Source organism: Pongo pygmaeus, chromosome 19, assembly GCF_028885625.2.
Source record: "Pongo pygmaeus isolate AG05252 chromosome 19, NHGRI_mPonPyg2-v2.0_pri, whole genome shotgun sequence".
Taxonomy (NCBI): Eukaryota; Metazoa; Chordata; class Mammalia; order Primates; family Hominidae; genus Pongo; species Pongo pygmaeus.
In genome coordinates, this window is record NC_072392.2 from 76,001,318 (window position 1) to 76,027,769 (window position 26,452).

General features: G+C 45.1%; 1 protein-coding gene across 2 annotated transcripts; it reads left to right on the plus strand.

Moving 5' to 3' along the window:
- The first annotated feature begins 2,600 nt into the window (after positions 1–2,600).
- G6PC1 (glucose-6-phosphatase catalytic subunit 1) lies at positions 2,601–16,996 on the plus strand. 2 transcript variants are annotated; one of them, XM_054457682.2, is made up of 5 exons: positions 2,601–2,908; positions 5,725–5,834; positions 9,318–9,423; positions 11,112–11,227; positions 12,703–16,996. In XM_054457682.2, the coding sequence occupies exons 1-5, from the start codon at positions 2,673–2,675 to the stop codon at positions 13,212–13,214; spliced, it is 1,080 nt and encodes a 359-aa protein (XP_054313657.1). In that variant the 5' UTR covers positions 2,601–2,672; the 3' UTR covers positions 13,215–16,996. The 2 variants fall into 2 exon arrangements, with proteins under 2 accessions (XP_054313657.1, XP_054313658.1); XM_054457683.2 differs by having other exon boundaries at positions 2,608–2,908; positions 5,725–5,840; positions 9,401–9,423; positions 12,703–12,748.
- The last annotated feature ends 9,456 nt before the right edge of the window (positions 16,997–26,452 follow it).

The window sequence follows — 26,452 nt, forward strand, 5'->3', positions numbered from 1 at the left end:
GCCTGGTGGCCAACCGCCAGGAAGACTCCCACTGTCCCTGGATGCCCAGAGTGGGATGTCAGCTCCATCACTTATCAACTCCTTATCCATAGGGGAATTCTTCCTGAGGCTTCTCAGAAAACAGGGGCCTCCCCATATTCTGACCACATAATAGAACCCCTCCCGACTCAGAGACCCTGGCTCCTAGCTGCCCTGCCATGACCCAGACGGTGGCCTTTGTATATTTTTTTAGACTCACCTTGACTCACCTCAGACCATAGACACTCTCATCCCAGAGGTCACTGCAATAGTTACTCCACAACAGAGGCTTATCTGGGTAGAGGGAGGCTCCCTATCTATGGCCCAGCAGCCCTGACAGTGCAGATCACACATACCCCACGCCCCAGCACTGCCTGCCACGAATGGGCTTACTTTGCACCCACCCACAGTCACCACCACATTACCTGCTTCTCCAAGGTTAGGCGTGGCAGGAGAAGGTTGCTTGGACCAGCAGAAACCATGCGGTCAAGGGCAATTGGAGTCAGCACGGGCTGGGTGGGAGCCCTCGGTGGGGTGGGGAGGAGACTCCAGGTCATACCTCCTGGAGGATGTTTTAATCATTTCCAGCATGGAATGCTGTCAACCTTTGCCACAGATTCATGAGCTCTGAGTTTCTTTTTTCTGCTCTCAGTTACCCCTTACATGTCAATATGGACTTAATGATGGGAAATTCAGGCAAGCTTTTAAACATTTTATTCCCCCTGGCTCTTATCCTCAAAAAATGCATGAATTTGGAGGCAGTGGCTCATGCCTGTAATCCCAACGCTTTGCGAGATTGAGACGGGAGGATCACTTGAAGCCAGGAATTTGAGACCAGCCTGGGCAGCATAGTGAGACCCCGTTTCTACAAAAATAAATAAATAAATAAATAAATAAATAAATAATAAATAATAGTGATATGAAGCATGATTAAATAGCTCTATTTTTTAAAAATGCATGAATTCGTTACCTGATTCATTCCCTGGTTCCTTTCACAGTCCTCCATGACCCAAGCATGAGGGTTTTGGTCTCTCTACTATTTGTAGGCTGATATATAGTATACACACACACACACACACACAGTGTATCTTGAGCTTTCTTTTGTATATCTACACACGTATATATAAGAAAGCTCAAGACACAGAAGCCCTTTTTCAAAAATAACTGAAAGTTTCAAACTCTTCAAGTCTCCAGTTACCATTTTGCTGGTATTCTTATTTGGAACCATACATTCATCATATTGTTGCACAGTAAGACTATACATTCATTATTTTGCTTAAACGTATGAGTTAAAACACTTGGCCAGGCATGGTGGTTCACACCTGTAATCCCAGAGCTTTGGGAGGCCAAGACTAGCAGATCGCTTGAGCTCAGGAGTTCAAGACCAGCCTGGGCAACATGGAAAAACCCCATCTCTACAAAAGATAAAAAAATTAGCCAGGCATGGTGGCGTGTGCCTGTGGTCCCAGCTACTCAGGAGGCTGAGGTGGGAGGATCACGTGAGCCCAGGAGGTTGAGGCTGCAGTGAGCCGTGATTATGCCACTGCACTCCAGCCTGGGAGACAGAGTGAGACCCTGTTTCAAAAAAAAGAGAGAGAAAATTTAAAAAAGAAAACAACACCAAGGGCTGTAACTTTAAGGTCATTAAATGAATTAATCACTGCATTCAAAAACAATTACTTTCTGGCCCTGAGAGACATGAGGCCAATACCAGCAAGGGGGTTGATCTCCCAAACCAGAGGCAGACCCTAGACTCTAATACAGTTAAGGAAAGACCAGCAAGATGACAGTCCCCAATACAATAGAAGTTACTATATTTTATTTGTTGTTTTTCTTTTGTTTTGTTTTGTTTTTTTAGAGACTGGGGTCTTGCTCGATTGCCTAGGCTGGAGTGCAGTGGTGGGACAATAGCTCACTGCAGCCTCCAACTCTTGGGCTCAAGCAATCCTCGTGCCTCAGCCTCCTGAATAGCTGGGACTACAAGGGTACACCACCACACACACCAAAACAATTTTTTAAATTTTTGTGTAGAAATGAGGGTCTTGCTTTGTTGCCCAGGCTGGTCTCCAACTCCTGGCTTCAAGGGATCCTCCCACCTCAGCCTCACAAATTGCTGGGATTACAGGTGTGAGCCACCACAACCAGCCAGAACTTTACTAATTTTAAAATTAAGAACTTAAAACTTGAGTAGCTAGAGCACCAAGATTTTTCTTTGTCCCCAAATAAGTGCAGTTGCAGGCATAGAAAACTGACATCTTTGCAAGAATCATCATGGATGTAGACTCTGTCCTGTGTCTCTGGCCTGGTTTCGGGGACCAGGAGGGCAGCCCCTTGCACTGCCAAGAAGCATGCCAAAGTTAATCATTGGCCCTGCTGAGTACATGGCCGATCAGGCTGTTTTTGTGTGCCTGTTTTTCTATTTTACGTAAATCACCCTGAACATGTTTGCATCAACCTACTGGTGATGCACCTTTGATCAATACATTTTAGACAAACGTGGTTTTTGAGTCCAAAGATCAGGGCTGGGTTGACCCGAATACTGGATACAGGGCATATAAAACAGGGGCAAGGCACAGACTCATAGCAGAGCAATCACCACCAAGCCTGGAATAACTGCAAGGGCTCTGCTGACGTCTTCCTGAGGTGCCAAGGAAATGAGGATGGAGGAAGGAATGAATGTTCTCCATGACTTTGGGATCCAGTCAACACATTACCTCCAGGTGAATTACGAAGACTCCCAGGACTGGTTCATCTTGGTGTCCGTGATAGCAGACCTCAGGAATGCCTTCTACGTCCTCTTCCCCATCTGGTTCCATCTTCAGGAAGCTGTGGGCATTAAACTCCTCTGGGTAGCTGTGATTGGAGACTGGCTCAACCTCGTCTTTAAGTGGTAAGAACCATATAGAGAGGAGATCAGCAAGAAAAGAGGCTGGCATTTGCTCTGGCAATGTCTGTCCATCAGAAGTTGCTTTCCCCCAGGCTATTCAGGAAGCCACGGGCTACTCAAGCTCCCAACCCCTCTCTCTGACTTTGAATCATCTACATAAAGGGGGAAGACAGAAAAAGTCCTACCAGTGAGTTGAAAATACAGGAAAGCCTATTTCATATGGGTTAAAGGGTAGGACAGTTGAATTTCATGAAAAGTCTGAGTTATATAGGCTTTGAGCAAAGAGTTTTATTAGTATGAAGCAGAAGAGGTAACATAAAGAAAGATGTATGGGGCCAGGCATGGTGGCTCACACCTGTAATCCCAGCACTTTGGGAGGCCGAGGTGGACGAATCACTCTTGGGCGAACTCAGGAGTTCAAGACCAGCCGGGGCAACATGGTGAAACTCCATCTCTACAAAAACATTACGAAAATTAGCTGGGCGTGTTGGCGCTGTAGTCCCAGCTACTCAGGAGGCTGAGGTGAGAGGCGGAGGAGGTTGCAGTGAGTCAAGATCATGCCACTGCACTCCAGCCTGGGCAACAGAGTAAGACCCTGTCTCAAAAAAAAAAAAAAAAAAAAAGATAGATGATGTATACTATATGAAAAAAGGAAACACAGATGATTCAACAGCCTGTTTTGTGGGGTAATGAAAAGTCACCCTGGGAACTGGGCTCCAGCCCTCGTTCTGCCACCCACCAACTACATGTCCTTGGCAAGTCATATCAATTATCTGAGTTTCTGTTTTATAATCTACAAATAGGTTATCTCTGGCAGCTTAATAATAATCAGGGTTAACATTTATTAAACACTGTGTGCCAGTCCATGTGCTATGTGCTTTTCTGTGAGGTAGTTACTGCTATTTACAGAAATAGTAGATGCAGAGACCAAGGTGCTGAGTTAAATGATTAGGCCAACAAGGTTAGTACATGCCGAGCCAGGATGGAAGCCCAGGCAGGCAGGCTGGCTTCCACGGCAATGCTCTTATGAACTATGTTACGTCCAGTGCTGATAAACTGACTCTCTGGGGAGCATGGGGAAAGCCCTGAGTTTAGCATTTGCCAGTTTCTATCATGTAAACATTCCCAGTCTGGCCACTTTCTTTCTTTCTTTTGTTTGTTTGTTTGAGACGGAGTCTCACACTGTTGCCTGGCTGGAGTGCAATGGTGTGATCTCAGCTCACTGCAACCTCTGCCTCTCCGGTTCAAGTGATTCTCCTGCCTCAGTTTCCCAAGTAGCTGGGATTACAGGTGCCCTCCACCATGCCCGGCTAATATTTTTGTATTTTTAGTAGAGACACGGTTTCACTATGTTGACCAGGCTGGTCTCGAACTCCTGACCTAATGATCTGCCTGCCTTGGCCTCCCTAAGTGCTAGGATTACAGGCGTGAGCTACTACACCCAGCTGCATAATTCTAAAAAATAAAAAGATGAAGTGTTATTCCAAACTTCTGATCTCCATTGAAGAACCATGCAATCTCTCTGGGTTGATAGAGGCCAGAGTTAGTGGCTCTTCCTGATTTCGGTGAGAAATCGGTATTCCACCATCACAGGGGATAAAAGGCATCCTGACTGGTGGTTGACACCTATTTCCACAGTGAAAGATATATCTAGTACTTTTAAAGGGGAAGTGGTTTGTCTGAGATACTCTGTTTCAAAGCAGAGAGGATACAGAACAAGCGTCTGAAGCTATATACATCCTTACAGAGAGCAATTCTAATGGAAATTCAGGCCATGTTTGCTGGAGGGGCTCGTCCTAGGGGCTGGAGTGCATTCTCTGATGTCAGAGGAAATGCAAGATTCCCTGAGGCCTGAGGGAACCCATGGTATATGCAAGTCCAAGTTTCAAACTGTAGTTCCATATGCATTCTTCCAGGACAAATACTTCTTGAGGTTAAAAAAAAAAAGCCACATAGCTGCCATTTTATGGATTTCAGGATTCTTTTTTTTTTTGAGATGGAGTCTCGCTCTGTCACCCAGCCTGTAGTGCAGTGGCATAATCTTGGCTCACCGCAACCTCCGCCTCCCAGGTTCAAGCGATTCTCTTGCCTCAGCCTCCCAAGTAGCTGGGATTACAGTCACGCTCCACCACATCTGGCTAATTCTTTGTATTTTTTGGTAGAAACGGTGTTTCACCATGTTAGCCAGGCTGGTCTCAAACTCCTGACCTCATGTGATCTGCCTGCCTTGGCCTCCCAAAGTGCTGAGATTACAGGTGTGAGCCACCGCGCCTGCCCGGAGTTCAGAATCTTGGACTTCATTATTTGTGTTTAAATAGATCATACAGTCAGGCACAGTGGCTCATGCCTGTAATCCCAGCACTTTGGGAGGCTGAGGTGGGAGGACTGCCTGAGTTCAGGAGATGGAGACCAGCCTGGGCAACATGGTGAAATCCCGTCTCTACTAAAAATACAAAAACTAGCTGGATGTGGTGGCACACACCTGTAGTCCCAGCTATTCAGGAGGCTGAGGTGGGAGGAGCCCAGGAGGTAGAGGTTGCAATGAGCCGAGATTGCGCTACTGCACTCCAGGCTGGGTTACTGAGCCAGATCCTGTCTCAAAAAAAGATAATGCATTCAAACAGTTCAAAATGCAAAAGTTACATACATAAGGATGTGTCATGAAATATCTCCCTCTCACACTTCTCCCCAGCCACCCAGTTCTCCCTTCTAGAGGCAACATGTGAAATCCTTCTCAAGCTGCACTCTTCTTGAAGGTGTAGGCTTTGGACAAAAGCGTTCATTCAGTAACCCCAGAAACTTGTTCTGTTTTTCCATAGGATTCTCTTTGGACAGCGTCCATACTGGTGGGTTTTGGATACCGACTACTACAGCAACACTTCCGTGCCCCTGATAAAGCAGTTCCCTGTAACCTGTGAGACTGGACCAGGTAAGCGTCCCAGCCCCTGCAGAGACAGAAGCTGGGTGGACCTCGTTCATCTGTTATGGATGAAACTGACCTTGAGGGGACATGAGGAGAGCCATTCCTTTGTACTTTTGTCATGCTCTTCAATTGGCACAAATTAATTCACTTCTGCAATACTTTCCTGAATAGCACAGTAGTATTGGAAATCTGCCTGTTACAGAATCTGGATGGAGTCCAGAGAGGCACGGGCACCCATGGGCAAAGGGCTCATGAGAGTCACCGCCCTGCAGCGCTGTGTCCTGAGAAAGGAGGGGGCAGAAGCCTGAGCTTCTGGGGGTCCTTCCCAATGGCCTGGCCCACTGGATGTGCCCTCCTGAGCTGACCGTCCAATCCCTCGCCCTCGCTGTGCCTACGTTTTATTAGTTACAGTCAGATGGGTACTGTCAAATCAAATGATAGATTTCATTTTCAGTATGTAATAGGAAGCCCCTCCCTCACCCTAAATTCTCAGCTCCCCTCTAAGACTAGTACCCTCTAAGGTACTAGCATCCCTTCCTCAGAGACCCTTTCCCTGACCCCAAAACTAGGGAAGGTCCCTTAGTTATTTGCTCTCACAGACCACGCATTCACCTCAGAGCATATTCACTCATTCAGCTGTTACTTACCAAGCACCTACTGGGAGCTATACACTGTTCTACGTGCTAGGGATACCTCTGTCAGTGAACAACACAGACACAAAGATCCCTGCCCTTGTGGAGCTGAAATCTGAATAGAGGAAGTGAAATATACAAAAATTATAATAAATAAGTAAACTAGGCCAGTCGTGGTGGCTCATGCCTGTAATCCCAGCACTTTGGGAGGCCAAGGTAGTTAGATCACCTGAGGTCAGGAGTTCAAGACCAGCCTGGCCAACACTGCGAAATCCTGTCTCTACTAAAAATGCAAAAATTGGTCAGGCGTGATGGCACACACCTGTAGTCTCAGCTACCTGGGAGGCTGAGGCAGGAGAATCGCTTGAACCTGGGAGGCAGAGGTTGCAGTGAACCGAGATCGGGACTGCACTCCAGCCTGAGTGACAGAATGAGACTGTCTCAAAAAAAAAGTAAATTATTAATATGTAGGATAGGCCAGGCACGGTGGTTCACACCTGTAATCCCAGCACTTTGGGAGGCTGAGGTGGGTGAATCACCTGAGGTGAGGAGTTCAAGACCAGCCTGGCCAACATGGCAAAACTCTGTCTCTACTAAAAATACAAAAATTAGCTGGGTGTCCTGGTGCATGCCTGTAATCTGAGCTACTTGAGAAGCTAAGGCAGGAGAATCGCTTGAACCTGGGAGGTGTTGAGCCAAGATCGTGCCATTGCACTCCAGCCTGGGCGACAAAATGAGACACCATCTGAAAAAAAAGAAAAAAAAAAAATATATATATATACACACACACATATATAATATTAGAAAATGATTGTTTATAGGCAAAAAAAAAAAAAAAAAAAAAAGAAGAAAGAGAAGGAAAGAAGGACCAAACATCTTTGGTAGAAATATGTTTGCTTTCATCGTAACAGCTTGTTATCAAGGATGAATTTCTCCCTGAAATTAATGGAGGCACAGACTGGAAAGTTGAAAGGGGCTTTAAGAGGTTATTTGATTTAGTCCTCTGTCTTTACAGAAGCAAATTATTATCTCTGCTCCTTAGGTAGAGTAGCTAAGTTTCAGAAAGTAGGCCAGGCGCGGTGGCTCACGCCTGTAATCCTAGCACTTTGGGAGGCCGAGGCAGGTGGATCACCTGAGGTCAGGAGTTCGAGACCAGCCTGGCCAATATGGTGAAACCTCGTCACTAATAAAAAAATACAAAAACTTAGCCGGGTATGGTGGCAGGCACCTGTAATCCTAGCTACCCAGGAGGCTGCGGCAGGAGAATCACTTCAACCTGGGAGGCAGAGGTTGCAGTGAGCTGAAATCGCGCCACTGCACTCCAGCCTTGGCGACAGAGAAAGAGTCTGTCTCAAAAAAAAAAAAAAAAGAAAGTTTAAATGAATTACCCAAGGTATATAATTAGTTAGTGTTGGAAGAAGAAGGGAGGGAGGAAGGAAGGGAGAAAGAAAGGGAAGGAGGGAGGGAGGGAAGAAAGCCTTTATTTATCTACGGGTTTCCCTGGAAAGCAGGCTGAAGTGGAGATTTAGATTTAGTGCAGGAGTTTAGATACTCTGGGGAACTATACTTGTAGAAGGGAAGGAACAGGAATAGGGCAGAAGGAGAGGTCCGGTTGTGATTCTGCCTCATCCAACCCCACAGCGAGCTCTGAAGCTGGGGATGGCTCCTCAGACTTGGCCCGAGTTGGGACAAGGGAATCAGACCCCGGGGAGAGCGTAACCTTGATCAAGGCGACTCTCTTTAGCCCAGGGCAATGCCGGGAGAAGGCCGAGAGCAGAGAGCCATCTACCATCACACTCTCAACAGCTACGAAATAAGTCTTGCAGTTCAGGAGGGAGGTCTGGGCAGCACATCTCAGGACCCTCTGTCTCTCAGGGTAGAGGAATTAAGAATGGGATGGGAACCAGACTGGCCATGGTGGCTCACACCTATAATCTCAACACTTTGGGAAGCCAAGGGTGGGAGGATTGCTTGAGTCCAAGAGTTCAAAACCAGCCTGGGCAAAAACAATCAAACAAACAAAACACATTTAAAAAATTTGTTGGGTGTGGTGGTGTGCACCTGTGGTCCCAGCTACTCAGGGCGCTGAGGCAGGAGGATTGCTTGAGTCCAGGAGGTCGAGGCGCCAGTGAGCTATGATCATGGTAATGCACTGCAGCCTAGGAGACAGAGCAAGAACCTGTCTCTAAAAAAAAAAAAAAAAAAACTAAAACTAAAAACAAACAAATGGAACCAGTTGCAGGCAGGGTTAAATAGCGTGGTCAGAGTAGGACTCATTGAGAATATGAGATCTGAGTCAAGTCTTCAAGGATGTGAGGGAGTACATTTCGGCAGAAGAGCTATGAAGGGCTGTCTGGCCAGAGAAGATTGCAATGCAAAAGCCCTGAGGTGGGAACGTGTTTGGTGTGTTTAAAGGAAAGCAATGAGGCCAATGTAGCCAGAACAGAATGTGCAAGGAGAGAAGGAACAGAAGATGTGGAGGGCAGATCAGTTTGTAATTGTACGCCCAGTATGCTGATTCTTTGTGTAATCTCCAGACTGTATTCAACTGCAAGAGCAGGGCCCCTCTCTGGCTTTGCTCACCATTGTATTCCCAGAGCCTTGCACAATGCTTGGTGCATAGGAGATAGAAATTTGTTAAATAAATGAGTTATGGATAACGAATGGATGGTAAGATGGGTGGATGGATGGGGGGTGAATGGATGGATGGGGGGTGAATGGATGGATGGGGGGTGAATGGATGGATGAATGGGTAGATGGGTGGATAGGGGGATGGCTGAGTGGCTGGGTAGATGATGCGCTGTCTCCCAGATGAGGACCTTTTCACCTTTACTCCATTCTCTTTCCTGCCCTTTAGGGAGCCCCTCTGGCCATGCCATGGGTACAGCAGGTGTATACTACGTGATGGTCACGTCTACTCTTTCCATCTTTCGGGGAAAGAAAAAGCCGACCTACAGATTTCGGTAAGAACTCACCACTGGGGTGTAGGTGGTGGAGGGGAGGAGGTGGCTCTCTCTGTAGCTGACACACCATGTGTTCTTCCTCACATCCCCCTAGCCCACTCCCACACCTGGGCAGGTGCTGATTAAGAGTTGTGGCAGTTTGGATGGGGTAAACCTCAGAGTCAGGGAATGTTTGGGCTGAAAGGGATCCAGTAGTGCAATCCCTTGTTTTACAGATAAGGAAACAAGGCCCAACACCATGAAGGGACTTATAAAAATCAGGTAGTGAAGTAGCAGCCGGGCTTAAATAAAAACCCATGTCTGTACCAACCATAGAGTCACCCATCCAGGTTAAAATAACCAGAGAAACAGAAGATATTCCTACTACAGAGAATTCCGGGTGTGCAGCCACAGTGCAAATCCTTTTTATTTTTGAGACGGAGTCTCGCTCTGTCATCCAGGCTGAAGTGCAGTGGCGCGATCATGTCTCGCTGCAACCTCTGCCTCCCAGGCTCAAGTGATCCTCCCACCTCAGCCATCTGAGTAGCTTGGGACCACAGGCCACACACCACACCCAGCTAATTTCTCGTATCTTTTTGTAGAGACAGGGTTCTGCTATGTTGCCCAGGCTCAGGCTGGTCTTGATCTCAAGCGATCGGCTTGCCTCAGCCTCCTAAAATATTGGGATTACAGGCATGAGCCACCGTGCCAGCCCATGCAAATCCTTAATTATCAAACAGATAAAATAGGAAAGTTAAAATTCATATACACAAGGGTTAACCACTTGCCACAGGCCTTTTTTTTTTTTTTTTTTTTTGAGATGGAGTGTCACTCTCTTGCCCAGGCTGGAGTGCAGTGGCACGATCTCGGCTCACTGCAACCTCCGCCTCCAGGGTTCAAGCTATTCTTCTGCCTCAGCCTACCGAGTAGCTGGGACTACAGGCGCGTGCCACCACACCCGGCTAATTTTTGTATTTTTAGTAGAGATGGGGTTTCACCATGTTGGCCAGGCTGGTCTTGAACTCCTGACCTAGTGATCCGTCCGCCTCAGTCTCCCAAAGTGCTGGGATTACAGGTGTGAGCCACCGCGCCCGGCCTTTTTTTTTTTTTTTTTTTTTTTTTTTTTTGAGACAGAGTTTCGCTCTTGTTGCCCAGGCTAGAGTGCAGTGGCACAGTCTTGGCTCACTGCAACCTCCACCTCCTAGGTTCAAGCAATTCTCCTGCCTCAGCCTCTCAAATAGCTGGGATTACAGGCGTGAGCCACCCCATCTGGCTAATTTTGTATTTTTTTTTTTTAGTAGAGATGGGGTTTCACCTGTTGATCAGGCTGGTCTCAAACTCCTGACCTCAAGTGATCCACCCACCTCGGCCTCCCAAAGTGCTGGGATTACAAGCATGAGCCACTGTGCCCGGTCAATTTTGATCTTTTTTAAAGAGACAGGGGTCTTGCTATGTTGCCCAGACTGGTCTTGAACTCCTGGCCTCAAGTGATCCTCTCACCTCAGCCTCCCAAAGTATTGGGATTACAGGTCTGAGCCACTGCACCCAGCCCCCAACAGGCATCTCTGGGCTTTTGAGTACCGGCTTTAATTTACAAAAATTCCACTGAGAGCACTAAGTTTGCCAGGCTCCAACATTTTTGCAGGGGCTGTTTTCTTTGCTGAAGGATCTGCACCTGTGTTCTGTTATGGTTGCCTCTTCCATTGCAGGTGCTTGAATGTCATTTTGTGGTTGGGATTCTGGGCTGTGCAGCTGAATGTCTGTCTGTCACGAATCTACCTTGCTGCTCATTTTCCTCATCAAGTTGTTGCCGGAGTCCTGTCAGGTATGGGCTGATCTGACTCCCTTCCTCCTCCTCCCAACCCCATTTCATTTCTCCCCCTAATCAGGACAAAATCCCAGCATTCCAGCCACATCCTGTGTGTAATCAGTACTGTTAGCATTTCTGTGGGTTGAAAGTCAAGAATGAGCTACTTGAAATGATTAATTTCTATAGGAGTGCCCAGATCTATAGAATGAATTGTGTAGAAGTTACCATACATCAAATTAACTCACCAAATTGAATTAGCTTGAAATCTCAAGAGCTTTTTACAATCTTTATTTCTTACTGATCTTCAACAGGTCCTAATTTACTTTTCAGGGAATCTGCCAAATTTAACAAATTAACACGATGTCCTAGGAAAGTTCTTCATTTAAATACATTCATTTGCAAACCTAATAGATAACTGCAGTTGATCTCTTTTATAGGTTCAGAGTTTTGAATATGTTTTTTTTTTTTTGAGACAGAGTCTCGCTCTGTCACCCAGGCTGGAGTGCAGTGGCGCGATCTCGGCTCACTGCAAGCTCCGCCTCCCGGGTTCACGCCATTCTCCTGCCTCAGCCTCTCCGAGTAGCTGGGACTACAGGCGCCCGCCACCACGCCCGGCTAATTTTTTTATTTTTAGTAGAGACGGGGTTTCACTGTGGTCTCGATCTCCTGACCTCGTGATCCGCCCGCCTCGGCCTCCCAAAATGCTGGGATTACAAGCGTGAGCCACCGCACCCGGCCTGAATATGTGTTTTCTTAGATCCAATTAAGGGTAAGACAAGATTTAAGTTAAGCATAAGAAAGATTTTGTGGGAGGCACTGGAATATAAGACCTTAACGAAACTGTGGAATTTCTCCCCTGGAGATTTCTAAGAACAGAACATAGCAGCATTCAAAGAAGAATGTTGAGAACAAGGGAGATAATGGTTTCATGGTAAATCACACAGGATTTAGTACTGGGTTCCATGTTTGAGGAAGAACCTGGAAGCCATGTCACATGAAAAACCTGGGAATGTTTAGGTTAGAGAGAATAACTGTGTTCAAATGTGTGACAGAGGGACTAGATTCATCACTTACTAACTTCTGCAGAAAGAACTGAGAAAAATAGACAGTATTAGAGGGGACCACTTTCACACAGACAAGGAAGAACTATTCAGCAATCAATTCCGTTCAAAGATAAAATGGACTGTTATAGTGGGGGTGAGCTCCCTACCTCTGAGGGTATTTCAAGTAGATATAGGAGGACCTCCTGGTAGGAAATTTGCGTACGGTGGGAGATTGTACGTGATATGGCACCTCCATCTGAAAGAGTCTATGTTGAGGGCAGGCTGGAGTCACACATGGGAATAAGCCAGGCGACCCTCCAATCTGCCATCTGTGATTTAATTCCACAGTCGCAGAACGGATGGCATGTCACCCACTCCTCCAAACCCACCTCTAGCAAAGGTCCCAGATCCTTCCTATCTCTCACAGTCATTCTTTCTTCCATTCAGGCATTGCTGTTGCAGAAACTTTCAGCCACATCCACAGCATCTATAATGCCAGCCTCAAGAAATATTTCCTCATTACCTTCTTCCTGTTCAGCTTTGCCATCGGATTTTATCTGCTGCTCAAGGGACTGGGTGTGGACCTCCTGTGGACTCTGGAGAAAGCCCAGAGGTGGTGCGAGCGGCCAGAATGGGTCCACATTGACACCACGCCCTTTGCCAGCCTCCTCAAGAACCTGGGCACCCTCTTTGGCCTGGGGCTGGCTCTCAACTCCAGCATGTACAGGGAGAGCTGCAAGGGGAAACTCAGCAAGTGGCTCCCATTCCGCCTCAGCTCTATTGTAGCCTCCCTCATCCTCCTGCACCTCTTTGACTCCTTGAAACCCCCGTCCCAAGTCGAGCTGGTCTTCTACGTCTTGTCCTTCTGCAAGAGTGCGGTAGTGCCCCTAGCATCCGTCAGCATCATCCCCTACTGCCTCGCCCAGGTCCTGGGCCAGCCGCACAAGAAGTCGTTGTAAGAGATGTGGAGTCTTCGGTATTTAAAGTCAACAACCATGCCAAGGATTGAGGAGGACTAGTATTTGAAGCAATGGGCACTGGTATTTGGAGCAAGTGACAAGCCATCCGTTCTGCGACTGTGGAATTAAATCACAGATGGCAGATTGGAGGGTCGCCTGGCTTATTCCCATGTGTGACTCCAGCCTGCCCTCTGCATAGACTTTCAGATGGAGGTGCCATATCCCGTACACCCTCCCACCATGTGCAAGTTTCCCGCCAGGAGGTCCTCCTCTCTCTACTTGAATACTCTCACAAGTAGGGAGCTCACTCCCACTGGAACGGCCCATTTTATCTTTGAATGGTCTTCTGCCAGCCCATTTTGAGGCCAGAGGTGCTGTCAGCTCAGGTGGTCCTCTTTTACAATCCTAATCATATTGGGTGACGTTTTTGAAAAGCTATTGAACCTATTAAGAAAGACCTGATGCTAGAAGTTGGGTTGTTCTGGATTTTTCCCTGAAGACTTACTTGTTCTTCTGTCAGATATACAAAAGCAAGACTTCCAGGTAGGGCCAGCTCACAAGCCCAGGCTGGAGATCCTAACTGAGAATTTTCTACCTGTGTTCATCCTTACCAAGAAAAGGAGAAAGGAGCTCTGAATCTGATAGGAAAAGAAGGCTGCATAAGGAGGAGTTTTTAGTATGTGGCGTATTATGCAAGTGCTATACCAAGCCATGTCTAAATGGCTTTAATTATATAATAATGCACTCTCAGCAATGGGGGACCAGCTTAAGTATAATTAATAGGTGGTTAGTGGGGTAATTCTGCTTCTAGTATTTTTTTACTGTGCATACATGGTCATTGTATTTCCTTGGATTTCTGAATGGCTTCAGTGACCCAGATACTGCACTAGGTCAAAACATTCAGGTATAGCTGACATCTCCTCTATCACATTACATCATCCTCCTTATAAGCCCAGCTCTGCTTTTTCCAGATTCTTCCACTGGCTCCACATCCACCCCACTAGATCTTCAGATGGCTAGAGGGCAACTCTGGTGGTGCTTTTGTATGTTTCAATTAGGCTCTGAAATCTTGGGCAAAATGACAAGGGGAGGGCCAGGATTCCTTTCTCAGGTCACTCCACTATTACTTTTAATTCCCAGAGGGTGAATATGACTCCTTTCTCTATCCCAAGCCAACCAAGAGCACATTCTTAAAGGAAAAGTCAACACCTTCTCTTTTTTTTTTTGAGACAGGGTCTCACTATGTTGCCCAGGCTGCTGTTGAATTCCTGGGCTCAAGCAATCCTCCCACCATACCACAGCCTCCCGCGTAGCTGGGACTACAGGTGCAAGCCACTATGTCCAGCTAGCCAACTCCTCCTTGCCTGTTTTTCTTTTCTTTTCTTTTCTTTTTTTGAGACGGCGCACCTATCACCCAGGCTGGAGTGGAGTGGCACGATCTTGGCTCACTGCAACCTCTTCCTCCTGGTTCAAGTGATTCTCATGTCTCAGCCTCCTCAGTAGCTAGGACTACCGGCGTGCTCCACCATGCCAGGCTAATTTTTATATTTTTAGAAGAGATGGGATTTCATCATGTTGGCCAGGCTGGTCTCGATCTCCTGACCTCAAGTGATCCACCTGCCTTGGCCTCCCAAGGTGCTAGGATTACAGGCATGAGCCACTGTGCAGGGCCCTCCTTGCCTGTTTTTCAATCTCAGCTGATATGTAGAGTATTTCTGCCCCACCCACCCCTCCCCCAGAAAAAGCTGAAGCCTATTTATTTGAAAGTCCTTGTTTTTGCTACTAATTATATAGTATACCATATATTATCATTCAAAACAACCATCCTGCTCATAACATCTTTGAAAACAAAAATATATATGTGCAGTATTTTATTAAAGCAACATTTTATTTAAGAATGAAGTCTTGTTAATTACTATATTTTAGATGCAATGTGATCTGAAGTTTCTAATTCTGGCCCAACTAAATGTCTAGCTCTCTTTCTCTAAACAAATAATTTGGTTTCTCTGTGCCTGCATTTTCCCTTTGGAGAAGAAAAGTACTCCCTCTTGAGTTGCCCAAGAGTCCCATTAGGGATAGGGAGACTTAAAAGCATCCACAGGGGCACAGGCAGAGTTGAGCACATAAATGGAGGCCCAAAATCAGCATAGAACCAGAAAGATTCAGAGTTGGCCAAGAACGAACATTGGCTACCAGACCACAAGTCAGTATGAGTTGCACTATGGCATCAAATTACAACTTGAGAGTAGACGGGCAGGGTCACTATCAAATTAAGCAATCAGGGCACACAAGTTGCAGTAACACAACAAGACTAGGCCAGCTCTGGAATCCAGTAACTCAGTGTCAGCAAGGTTTTGGGTTATAGTTCAAGAAAGTCTAAACAGAGCCAGTCGCAGCACTAAGGAATGCTCAAGGGAGCTATTGCAGGTTTCTCTGCTAAGAGATTTATTTCATCCTGGGTGCAGGGTTCGACCTCCAAAGGCCTCAAATCATCACCGTATCAATGGATTTCCTGAGGGTGAGATCCGTTATTTCACACCAGAACTCTGGAGTCTGTATATTCAGGGAAGATTGCATTCTCCTACTGGATTTGGGCTCTCAGAGGGCATTGTGGGAACCAGGCCCCTCACAGAATCAAATGGTCCCATCCACGGAGAAATAAAATAGTCTTTTTTTTTTTTTTTTTTTTTAAATAGAGATGGGGGTCTCACTATGCTGCCCAGGCTGGTCTTGAACTCCTGGGTTCAAGTGATCCTCCTGCTTCAGCCTCCCAAAGTGCTAGGATTACAGCGTGAGCCACTGCATTTGGCCAGAAATGGTTTTGATCTGTCTGAACTGAACCCTACTGCTTAGGCACAGCCCCATCCTCGATAATCTGTTTGCTCCCAAGGACCAAGTCCAAGATCCTTACGAGAGAGGTCTGCCAGAAAGTAAATACTGTCCCCACTCCCTGAAGTTTATGAGGTTGATAAGGAAACATAACAGATAAAGTTTATTGAGTGCTAACTTTATGCCAGACTCTGTTCTATGTACTTGATTTATACAATTAATTCTAAGCTTAGTTCTCCTAACATCTCTGTGAGTCGGCTACTGTCATTTATCCTCATATTACAAATAGGTCCGGAGGGGTTAGTCATCTTGTCCGGAATGGTGGAACCAGGTTAAGGATCAGGCAGTCTGGGCTGGGCATGGTGGCTCACATCTGTAATCCCAGCACTTTGAGAGGCTAAGGTGGCAGATCGCCTGAGCTCAGGAGTTCGAGACCAGCCTGGGCAACATGGTGAGACTCTATCTCTACCAAAAATACAAAACATTAGCCAAGTGTGGTGGTGCATGCCTGTGGTCCCAACTACTCAGGTGGCTGAGGTGGGAGGATCCTTTGAGCTCAGGAGGCAGAGTTTGCAGTGAGCCGAGATTATGCCACTGCACTCCAGCCTAGGTGACAGAGTGAGACCCTGTCTCAGAAAAAAAAAAAAAAAAAAGAAGCAGGCAGTCTGGGCCGGGCACTGTGGCTCATGCCTGTAATCCCAGATACAAAATAATCATTTTGTAATATAGCCAGCTTATTAGACAGAACATTTTGATCACTCATTTGTTCCCCAAGTGATAGATTTATGTCCACTTGTGAGGCAAGTTTAAGTGACCAATGACAGTTTTAAAGCAAGGTCCACGTCATGTTATGGCATAATTTGGTAGAATGTTCCAGTAGTGTATCAGTTATCAGGTGGTAGGCTGAGGATGATACACACACACACACACACACACACACACACACACACACACACGCAATGCAATTGTATTATTGCCCAAGGAAAATAGACCCATTAAAGAAGTCCAACTTCTGCTGCCTGGACCAGTGCTGTCACACCACACATAGACCAAAGGCTTAGGTTTTTGTGGTTTTGGTTATTTATTTTATCTTTTTATATTATTTTATTCTATTTTATTTGAGATGGAGTCTCACTCTGTCACCCAGGCTGGGATGCAATGGCACAATCTCAGCTCACTGCAACCTCCAACTCCTGGGGCTCAAACGATTCTCCAGCCTCAGTCTCCCAAATAGCTGGGACTACAGATGCGTACCACCATGCCTGGCTAATTTTTTTTTTTTTTGTAGAGACAAGGTCTCAAGCATCCTCCTGCCTTAGCCTCCCAAGGTGCTGGGATAACAGGCATGAGCCACTGCACCCAGCCATGTTTTTGATTTTTAACAAAATTGTATCACCTTTAAAAAAATGTATAACAAGGCCGGGCACAGTGGCTCATGCCTGTAATCCCAGCACTTTGGGAAGCCAAGGCAGGCAGATCACCTGAGGTCAGGAGTTCAACCTGACCAAATGGTGAAACCCCATCTCTACTAAAAATACAAAAAATTAGCCAGGCATGGTGGCACATGCCTGTAATCCCAGCTACTTGGGAGGCTGAGACAGGAGAATTGCTTGAACCTGGGAGGCAGAGGTTGCAGTGAGCCCAGATCGCACCATTGCACTCCAACCTTGGCAACAAGAGTGAAACTCCATCTCAAAAAAAAAAATTGTGTAACAGCTTGAGATATAACTCACAATACCATACAATTCACTCATTTAAAGTGTACAATTCAGTGGTTTTCATTCCACTCCAACCCACTCAAGCCTAGGCAACCACTAATCTACTTTCTGTCTCATAGATTTGCCTATTTGGGGCATTTCATATAAATAGACTCCTATAATATGCGGCCTTTTGTGTCTGGCCTCTTTCACTTAGCATGATGTTTTCAAGTTTATCTGTGTTGTAACATGTATTGGTACTTCATTTCTTTTTATGGACAAGTAATATTCCATTGTATGAATATATAACATTGTATGAATATACCACATTTTATTTATCTGTTTATCAGGCCAGGCATGGTGGCTCACATCTGTAATCCCAGCACTTTGGGAGGCTGAGGCAGGAGGATTACTTGAGCCTAGGAGTTCAAAACCAGCCTGGGCAACACAGGGAGACCTCGTGTCTACAAATAATAAAAGATTAGCTGGGCATGGTGGCACATGCCTGTAGTCTCAGCTACTCATGAGGCTGAGGTGGGAAGGATGGCTTGAGCCTGGGAGATGGAGGCTGCAGTAAGCCACGCACTCCAGCCTGGGCAACAGAACAAAAACCTGTCTCCAAATAATGAATGAATGAATGAATGATAAATAAATATTTGTTAATCAGTTGATGGATAACTGGCTTATTTCCGCTTTTTGGCTATTATGAATAACAGTGCTATGAACATTTGTGTGCAAGTGATTGTGTGGTTGCATAGTTTCATTTCTCTTGGGTACATTCCTAGGAGTGGAATTGCTGGGAGATGTGGGAACTCTATATTTAACCCTTTAAGGAACTGCCAGACTGTTTTCCCGAAGGCTTAGTTAGGAAAGTTTTACAGTATTTTTGGTTTTGTTGTCTCTTGATTTCCTAGGATCATACCCTTTATCATAACTTTACCTATTTCTATGCTTTGGAAAGGTTTTAAAGGAAGACCGATTAGGTGGTCAGATTTTTCTTTCTCTTTTTTTTTTTTTGAGACAGAGTCTCTGTTGCCCAGGCTGGAGTGTGGTGGCACCATGACTACTTACTGCAGCCTTGACCTCCCAGGCTCAAGTGATCCTGCTGCCTCAGCCTCCCATGTAGCTGGGACCACAGGTACGCACCACCACACCTGGCTTTTTTTTTTTTTTTTTGTAGAGACAAGGTCTCACGATATTGCCCAGGCTGGTCTCCAACTCCTGGGCTCAAATGATCCTCTTTCCTTAGCCTCCCAAAGTGCAGGGATTACAGGTGTGAGCCACTCACCCGACCAGGTGGTCAGATTTTACGTGAGGAACTCTCAGTGCACTCCTCCACTTGCGTTGCCAATTTCTTTGTTATTCCAACAGGCGTTCGGGGAACATTTCATTTGAAGACATGTCTGCATATCTGAAATTCCAGCCCTAATTAATTGACTCATTGTTTGCAACCTGTCAAAATTTGCTGACTTGTTTTCTGAAAACCATGACTTTAGCTGCTGAATTATTAATATTCATTGACTTCACTCTGCAGTAACTGCTGAACTAAGCTGTAAGGCCTGTTTGTGTGAATAAGATAGGACAATACCATTTGTATGCAAAAGTTTTTCAAGTGTCTTCTTGATAACAGGAAACACTCTGGCTAAATAGCCTTCTGGTTGTATGGTTAAGGAAATAATTGACTAGAAGTGGCATGAAGAAGCAGAAAACAAAAGTCACTTCCATCCGGGAACCAAGACCTTCATTAATCCAGAGGGAAAACTAGTGATTTTTCTAGTCCAGTGATGGGCAATTCGAAGCTCAAAGTCTAATTTCAGGGAGAAAGATTAAAAAGCTGCATCCAGCCAGGCATGGTGGCTCACAGCTGTAATCCCAGCACTTTTGGAGGTCAAGGTGGGTGGATCACCTGAGGCCAGGAGTTCCAGATCAGTGTAGCCAACATGGTGAAACCCCGTCTCTACTAAAAATACAAAAATTAGCCGGGCGTGGTGGCTCATGCCTGTAGTCCCAGCTACTCGGGAGGATGAGGCAGGAGAATCGATTGAACCTGGGAGGTTACTGTGAGCTGAGATTGCGCCACTGCACTCCAGCCTGGGCAACAGAGTGAGGCTCCATCTCAAAAACAAATAAACAAACAAACAAATAAAATACAAAGCTGCATCTGGACTGGGCATAGTGTCTCATACCTATAATCCCAGGACTTTGGGAGACCCAGGTAGGATTGCTTGAGGCCAGGAGTTCAAGACCAGCCCGTGCAACATGGCAAGACCCTACCTCTACAAAAAAAAATTTTTTAATAAAAATTAGGCCGGGTGCAGTGGCTCATGCCTGTAATTCCAGCACTTTTGGGAGGTCGAGGGAGGCAGACCACTTGAGGTCAGGAGTTCGAGACCATCCTGGCCAACATGGTGAAACCCCGTCTCTACTAAAAATACAAAAATTAACTGGGCATTGTGGCGCGCGCCTGTAGTCCTAACTACTTGGGAGGCTGAGGCAGAAGAATCGCTTGAACTTGAGATGCGGAGGTTGCAGTGAGCCGAGATCTTGCCACTGCACTCCAACCTGGTGACAGAGTGAGACTCTGTCTCAAAAAATAAAAAAAAAATTTTTTAAAAATGAGCCGGGCATTATGGTATGCTCCTGTAGTCCCAGCTACTCAGGAGGCGAGGTGGGAAAATTGGTTGAGCTTGGGAGGGTGAAGCTGCAGTGAGCCATGATTGTGCCACTGTACTCCAGCCTGGGTGACAGAGCAAGACCCTGCCTCTAAAAAAATAAATACATAAAAATAACGCTGCATTTGGGCTGTTTTTCTCAATAAAAGAAAGAAGTCTATAAATATTTTTTATTTGTCCTGAGTTGGCCTTTATTTCAAAAAAGAAAGTTGCTCACTATAAATTCTACTCAAAAACATTTTTCATTTCATGAATATAGAAATGAAGGCCAAGAGAGGTGAAATGGTGCATCTAAGTCACGTAACTAACACGTTCACAGGTCTTGATTTTCAGCAAAGAGCAGTCTCCTCTCTGCCAGTCTCCTGCGTATATTTGGGCTGCTGTGTCAATGTGCAGCTGTTGAAACAGACATACGTAAACAGTACAGTCAGATTATTTGAGCCAGACTGAGGGCTTATTAACCAAATTAAAGGCAAAGCTAGAATAATTGTGTTTGAAGTGGCCTTCTCCTAATTATGTTATGGGTTTCTTTCTTCTTTTACTTTCGTAAGTCTCCCCACGACACAGGGTAATAACTAACTACAACCAGGAACAGCTGGGTGTGTTTATGGGGTTTGGGGTTTTTTTTTTAGCAAGAAGCTAGTTTTCCAGCCAGCAAATTTTCAATACTTTCCTTTCTGCCACCTCCTCACTTTCTTCTTCTGCTCTTCTCATTCCATAGTTATTGCCCTCAGAACAGTTCAACTCAGCTTCAACACTGGAATGGTCTCATTCTGCTCCATCACGGAACTGGGGATTCTAATCCTTTATTATTCTGTGCTCCTTCCTCTCTCTCCAGAGGCAAAAAGAATGAAAATTGGGTCCGGGCGCAGTGCCTCACACCTGTAATCCCAGCACTTTGGGAGGCAGAGACAGGTGGATCACTTGAGGTCAGAAGTTCAAGACCAGCCTGGCCAACATGGCAAAACCCCGTCTCTACTGAAAATACAAAAATTAGCCAGATGTGGTAGCACATGCCTGTAATCCCAGCTACTCGAGAGGCTGAGGCAGGAGAATCATTTGAACCTGGGAGGTGCAGGTTGCAGTGAGCTGAAATTGCACCACTGCACTCCAGCCTGGGTGGCAAAAAAAAAAAAGAAAGAAAGAAATTTGTGGGAAAAAAAAAATAGTGAAAATCAAATTTGTTTCCCTCCATTGTGAACTGTTTTGGGATTCTTGACAGAGGCATGCCACCTTCGAGGGCACGAATGTCATCTTTTCGACTCCATCTTTCATTCTAATCTCCTTCTACCCCGGCTGATTGGCAATGCTGCCACTGATCCCTGCTTGATCCACCCTGGCCATTAACTCAAATGAGCCTTTTGAGAGATGTAATTTGGCTTAATTGATTTAATAAGCTGGGTGGCATAAGTTAGTTTCTCTTAGATCTTTAAACTGCCAAGGTCTTTCCTGCCAGTCCATTTGTTCCCTACACAGTGACTGCAATGGAATGACAGGGGCATCCTCTCTCCTTACAGACTGTTGTGAAACCACTAAGGACACCCCTGCACCAAAGCCTCCAAAGGGCTCTTCGGTGCAGGAGCCTTAGGTGAGGCCCTGACTCCTGATGGGTATTAGCGTCGATCAGGGAGAAGATGACACAGCAGCCTTGGTCTTTGATCTGGCTCTTTGAGCCTTATCAGCAGGCTCACTAGCTACAGCAGCCGCCAACTGTTATCTCCAGAACTATGCCCTTTCTCATTTTTCACCTGTGCTCTGCACAGCTGTAAGATACTCTGCACAGCTTCTAGGAACTTCCAAAGGGTAAATGATCCCAAGCGTAAAGATTTCATCAACTGGTGAGTTCATTTATCCTCTAGTTGTTAGGAGATAGCTGAACTCAACCCGCTTTGTTGTTGTTGGTTGAGACAGGGTCTCACTCTCGCCCAGGCTGGAGTGCAGTGGCCCGATCATGGCTCGCTGCAGCCTCAACCTCCCAGGCTCAAGTGATCCTCCCATCTCAGCCTCCCAAGTGTCTGGGTCTACAGGTGCGTGCCACCATGCCCGGCTAATTTTGGAGGTTTTTTGGTATGTATTTGTAGAAATGAGGTCTCCTTATGTTGTCCAAGCTGGTCTCGAACTCCTGGACTCAAGCAATCCTCCCACTTCAGCCTCCCAAAGTGCTGGGATTACAGGTGTGAGCCACTGCACCCAGCTCAGGTCTGTCTTAAGTAGATGTGTCACTCTAAATTCCAAAATCTTTCCCTCCCATCAGGTCTACTTTTTAAAACAACTGGAGTTGTCCCATCTCAGTTCACATAAGTAAAATGACTCTTGGCTCCGGCCCTCTTGTAGAGACCTTGAGCTGAATATGTTACTAGGTACCCACAGATGTGCACATCGTTAAATACAGGATAAAATGTGCAGCCAGATTGAGAGTCTTAGCCAAAGAGTGAGGGGGAAATGGGCAGGGCTGGCAGAGAGCCACCTATTGTTGGTTTGGTAAATAAACTGCTCTCCCCAAAAAAGGCTCTGGGTGTACTTCATATTGTTGTTAAATCACCAGGGAGAGGAAAGAGTAAAACAAAACACATTCTCAGATGAACAAAGAACGTAGTTAAGACAAACTCTGCTTAACACTGGTGCTTAATGATTCTCAGCTTGGATTGCACTTCTTTAGAGAAGGTGGAAGAGACGACATACTTCTCTGTTGTCTCATTGCTGTAAAACTCATGTCCAATATTGTTGGTACACACTCCCATTTTAATTTCTGTTCGTTACTAATGAAAAAGATCCTAATTTAATTGTTTCTTACTGTCCAAGTTAAGGTTGAGAATGGAAAAAAAAAAAAAATCCCAGGCCAAATAGCCTTCTGATGAGGTTGTTTTGTTTTTGTTTTTGTTTTTTTGTTTTTTGAGACGGAGTCTCTCTCTGTCGCCCAGGTTGGAGTGCAGTGGCGTGATCTCGGCACTGCAACCTCTGCCTCCGAGGTTCAAGCAATTCTCTTGCCTCAGCCTCCCAAGTAGCTGGGATTACAGGTGCCCACCACCCTGCCCAGCTAATTTTTGTATTTTTAGTAGAGACAGCGTTTTACCATGTTGCCTAGGCTGGTCTCGAACTCCTAACCTCAGGTGATCCACCCGCCTTGGCCTCCCAAAGTGCTGGGATTACAGGCGTGAGCCACCACGCCCAGCCTCTAATGAGGTTGTTAAGGTAAGAATTTATTAGCAAAGTGTGAAACTGGATCCCTTCCTTACACCTTATACAAAAATCAATTCAAGATGGATTAAAGACTTAAACGTTAGACCTAAAACCATCAAAGCCCTAGAAGAAAACCTAGGCATTACCATTCAGGACATAGGCATGGGCAAGGACTTCATGTCTAAAACACTAAAAGCAATGGCAACAAAAGCCAAAATTGACAAATGGGTTCTAATTAAACTAAAGAGCTTCTGCACAGCAAAAGAAACTACCATCAGAGTGAACAGGCAACCTACAAAATGGGAGAAAATTTTCGCAACCTACTCATCTGACAAAGGGCTAATATCCAGAAGCTACAATGAACTCCAACAAATTTACAAGAAAAAAACAAACAACCCCATCAAAAAGTGGGCGAAGGACATGAACAGACACTTCTCAAAAGAAGACATTTATGCAGCCAAAAAACACATGAAAAAATGCTCACCATCACTGGCCATCAGAGAAATGCAAATCAAAACCACAATGAGATACCATCTCACACCAGTTAGAATGGCAATCATTAAAAAGTCAGGAAACAACAGGTGCTGGAGAGGATGTGGAGAAATAGGAACACTTTTACACTGTTGGTGGGACTGTAAGCTAGTTCAACCCTTGTGGAAGTCAGTGTGGCGATTCCTCAGGGATCTAGAACTGGAAATTCCATTCGACCCAGTCATCCCATTACTGGGTATATACCCAAAGGACTATAAATCATGCTGCTATAAAGACACATGCACACTTATGTTTATTGCGGCATTATTCACAATAGCAAAGACTTGGAACCAACCCAAATGTCCAACAATGATAGACTGGATTAAGAAAATGTGGCACATATACACCATGGAATACTATGCAGCCATAAAAAATGATGAGTTCATGTCCTTTGTAGGGACATGGATGAAACTGGAAATCATCATTCTCAGTAAACTATCGCAAGAACAAAAAACCAAACACCGCATATTCTCACTCATAGGTGGGAATTGAACAATGAGAACACATGGACACAGGAAGGGGAACATCACACTTCGGGGACTGTTGTGGGGTGGGGGGAGGGGGGAGGGATAGCATTGGGAGATATACCTAATGCTAGATGACGAGTTAGTGGGTGCAGTGCACCAGCATGGCACATGTATACATATGTAACTTACCTGCACATTGCGCACATGTACCATAAAACCTAGAGTATAATAATAATAATAATAATAAAAGAATTTATTAGCAAAGTGAACTTTAAATCATGTGTAAACTTTAATAATAGTTCATTCCACTGTGTGTTTCCTTGCTTCCTGGTTGTCAAATATTAATTCATACCCAGGATATATTATTTTTAAAATACTATATAGCCCCTAAAGCTTGCTGCAAATATCTATCCACCTCCTATTTCTTACAGTTCCTTGATTCAATGTCCTCTTAGTTTCTTGATCTGACTGTTCAGTTTCGTATTCTGAATTCTTGTGTTCCATGTTTAAAAAAAAAGAAAAAAACAAAAAACAAACAACAAAAAAAGTGTGAGTATTCTTCTGTAGAAATGAGGTCTACATTGCAGCCTGATTCTGTAATAGTAATTGAAGAGTCAGTGTTACTTTTCTGTAAATGTTTCTTTGGCATCTCTGATTTATTTGGCTTCTGAAATCTAATTTCTTCCTCCTCCTTCGAAAAAGTAGGTCCCTTCCACTTGGTTCGTTGTGGTGAGCCCTGAGCAATGTCTGGAGATTGATCTTCCAGCAGACAGTGGACTGATTCCAGGAAGGTTTTAGTACCCTGCCTGTCTTTGCAGCTCTGCGGTCTTCAGAGTCTCCAAACTCTGAATCTAGCGTTCACATTTTCCTGTGCACAGGGACAAACTGCGAAGACTTTTTGCTGCAAAACGAAAACCCATTGGCTGATCTACCTTGTAACTGCTATCTACTTTATATATTCTAATAGCTGTGTTTAGAATCGAAATGGTCAGGTCTGGAATATACTGCAGTAGATACTGACATTCTCAAGTAATGTTACAGAGGAAGAACCCAAACCCGACTCTAAACTATGTTTGCCTTTCCTCAAGAGTCAATTCTAAACTTTTTTTCACAACACACACTTTTCATAGTTGTAACCTTTCCATTTGGTGTTTTGTTTTGTTTGTCACTTAAAATAATCTAATCTACACGTTCCCCAGAGCCAGCAGAGGCTACATTCCTGTCATTTAAAATCATTTGCTGGTGTTTTCCTTATGTCACTATACCATAATTTGCTGAGCCATTTCCTTATTTGGTATTTGGATTATTTCCAGTTCTTCACTCTTATAAATAGCGGCACATGAACATCTTTGCAAAAGTTACATTTTTTCCCTTTTGGGTTATTTCCTTGGGGTATATTCCCAAAACTGGTACTGCTGGGTCAAAGGTTTGAAAAGTTTCATAGCTCTTGTTACCCACTGCCAGAATGTTCTCCAGGCAGATTGTGGCATGTTTGAGCATTTCAAATGTTTAAGTAGGTTTCCCACGACATAAAATAATATTAACCATCATTTTTTCTGATTCTTCCATAATCTTCATGAGGGAAGGAATTGCAAAATTTCAAAACAAAATAAAAATAAAGATGAAAAAGTGCTATTTCTGTAGCCAGAGATGAGCCCTTTTAGGCTAGCTTGATTGTAATGTCAACTGATGAGGATCTGAGACGGAGACAGTTTTTGGGAGAATTTAAACCCTACTAGTGGCAAGCAATTAGGAAAACTTGTTAAGAAGAGTAGATAGGGAGGCGAAAAATAATAAGAAGGTTGCATTGTCTTTGCTCAGCTACCTTTACAGTGATGTCCCAGCAGAGAGAAAAATAAACT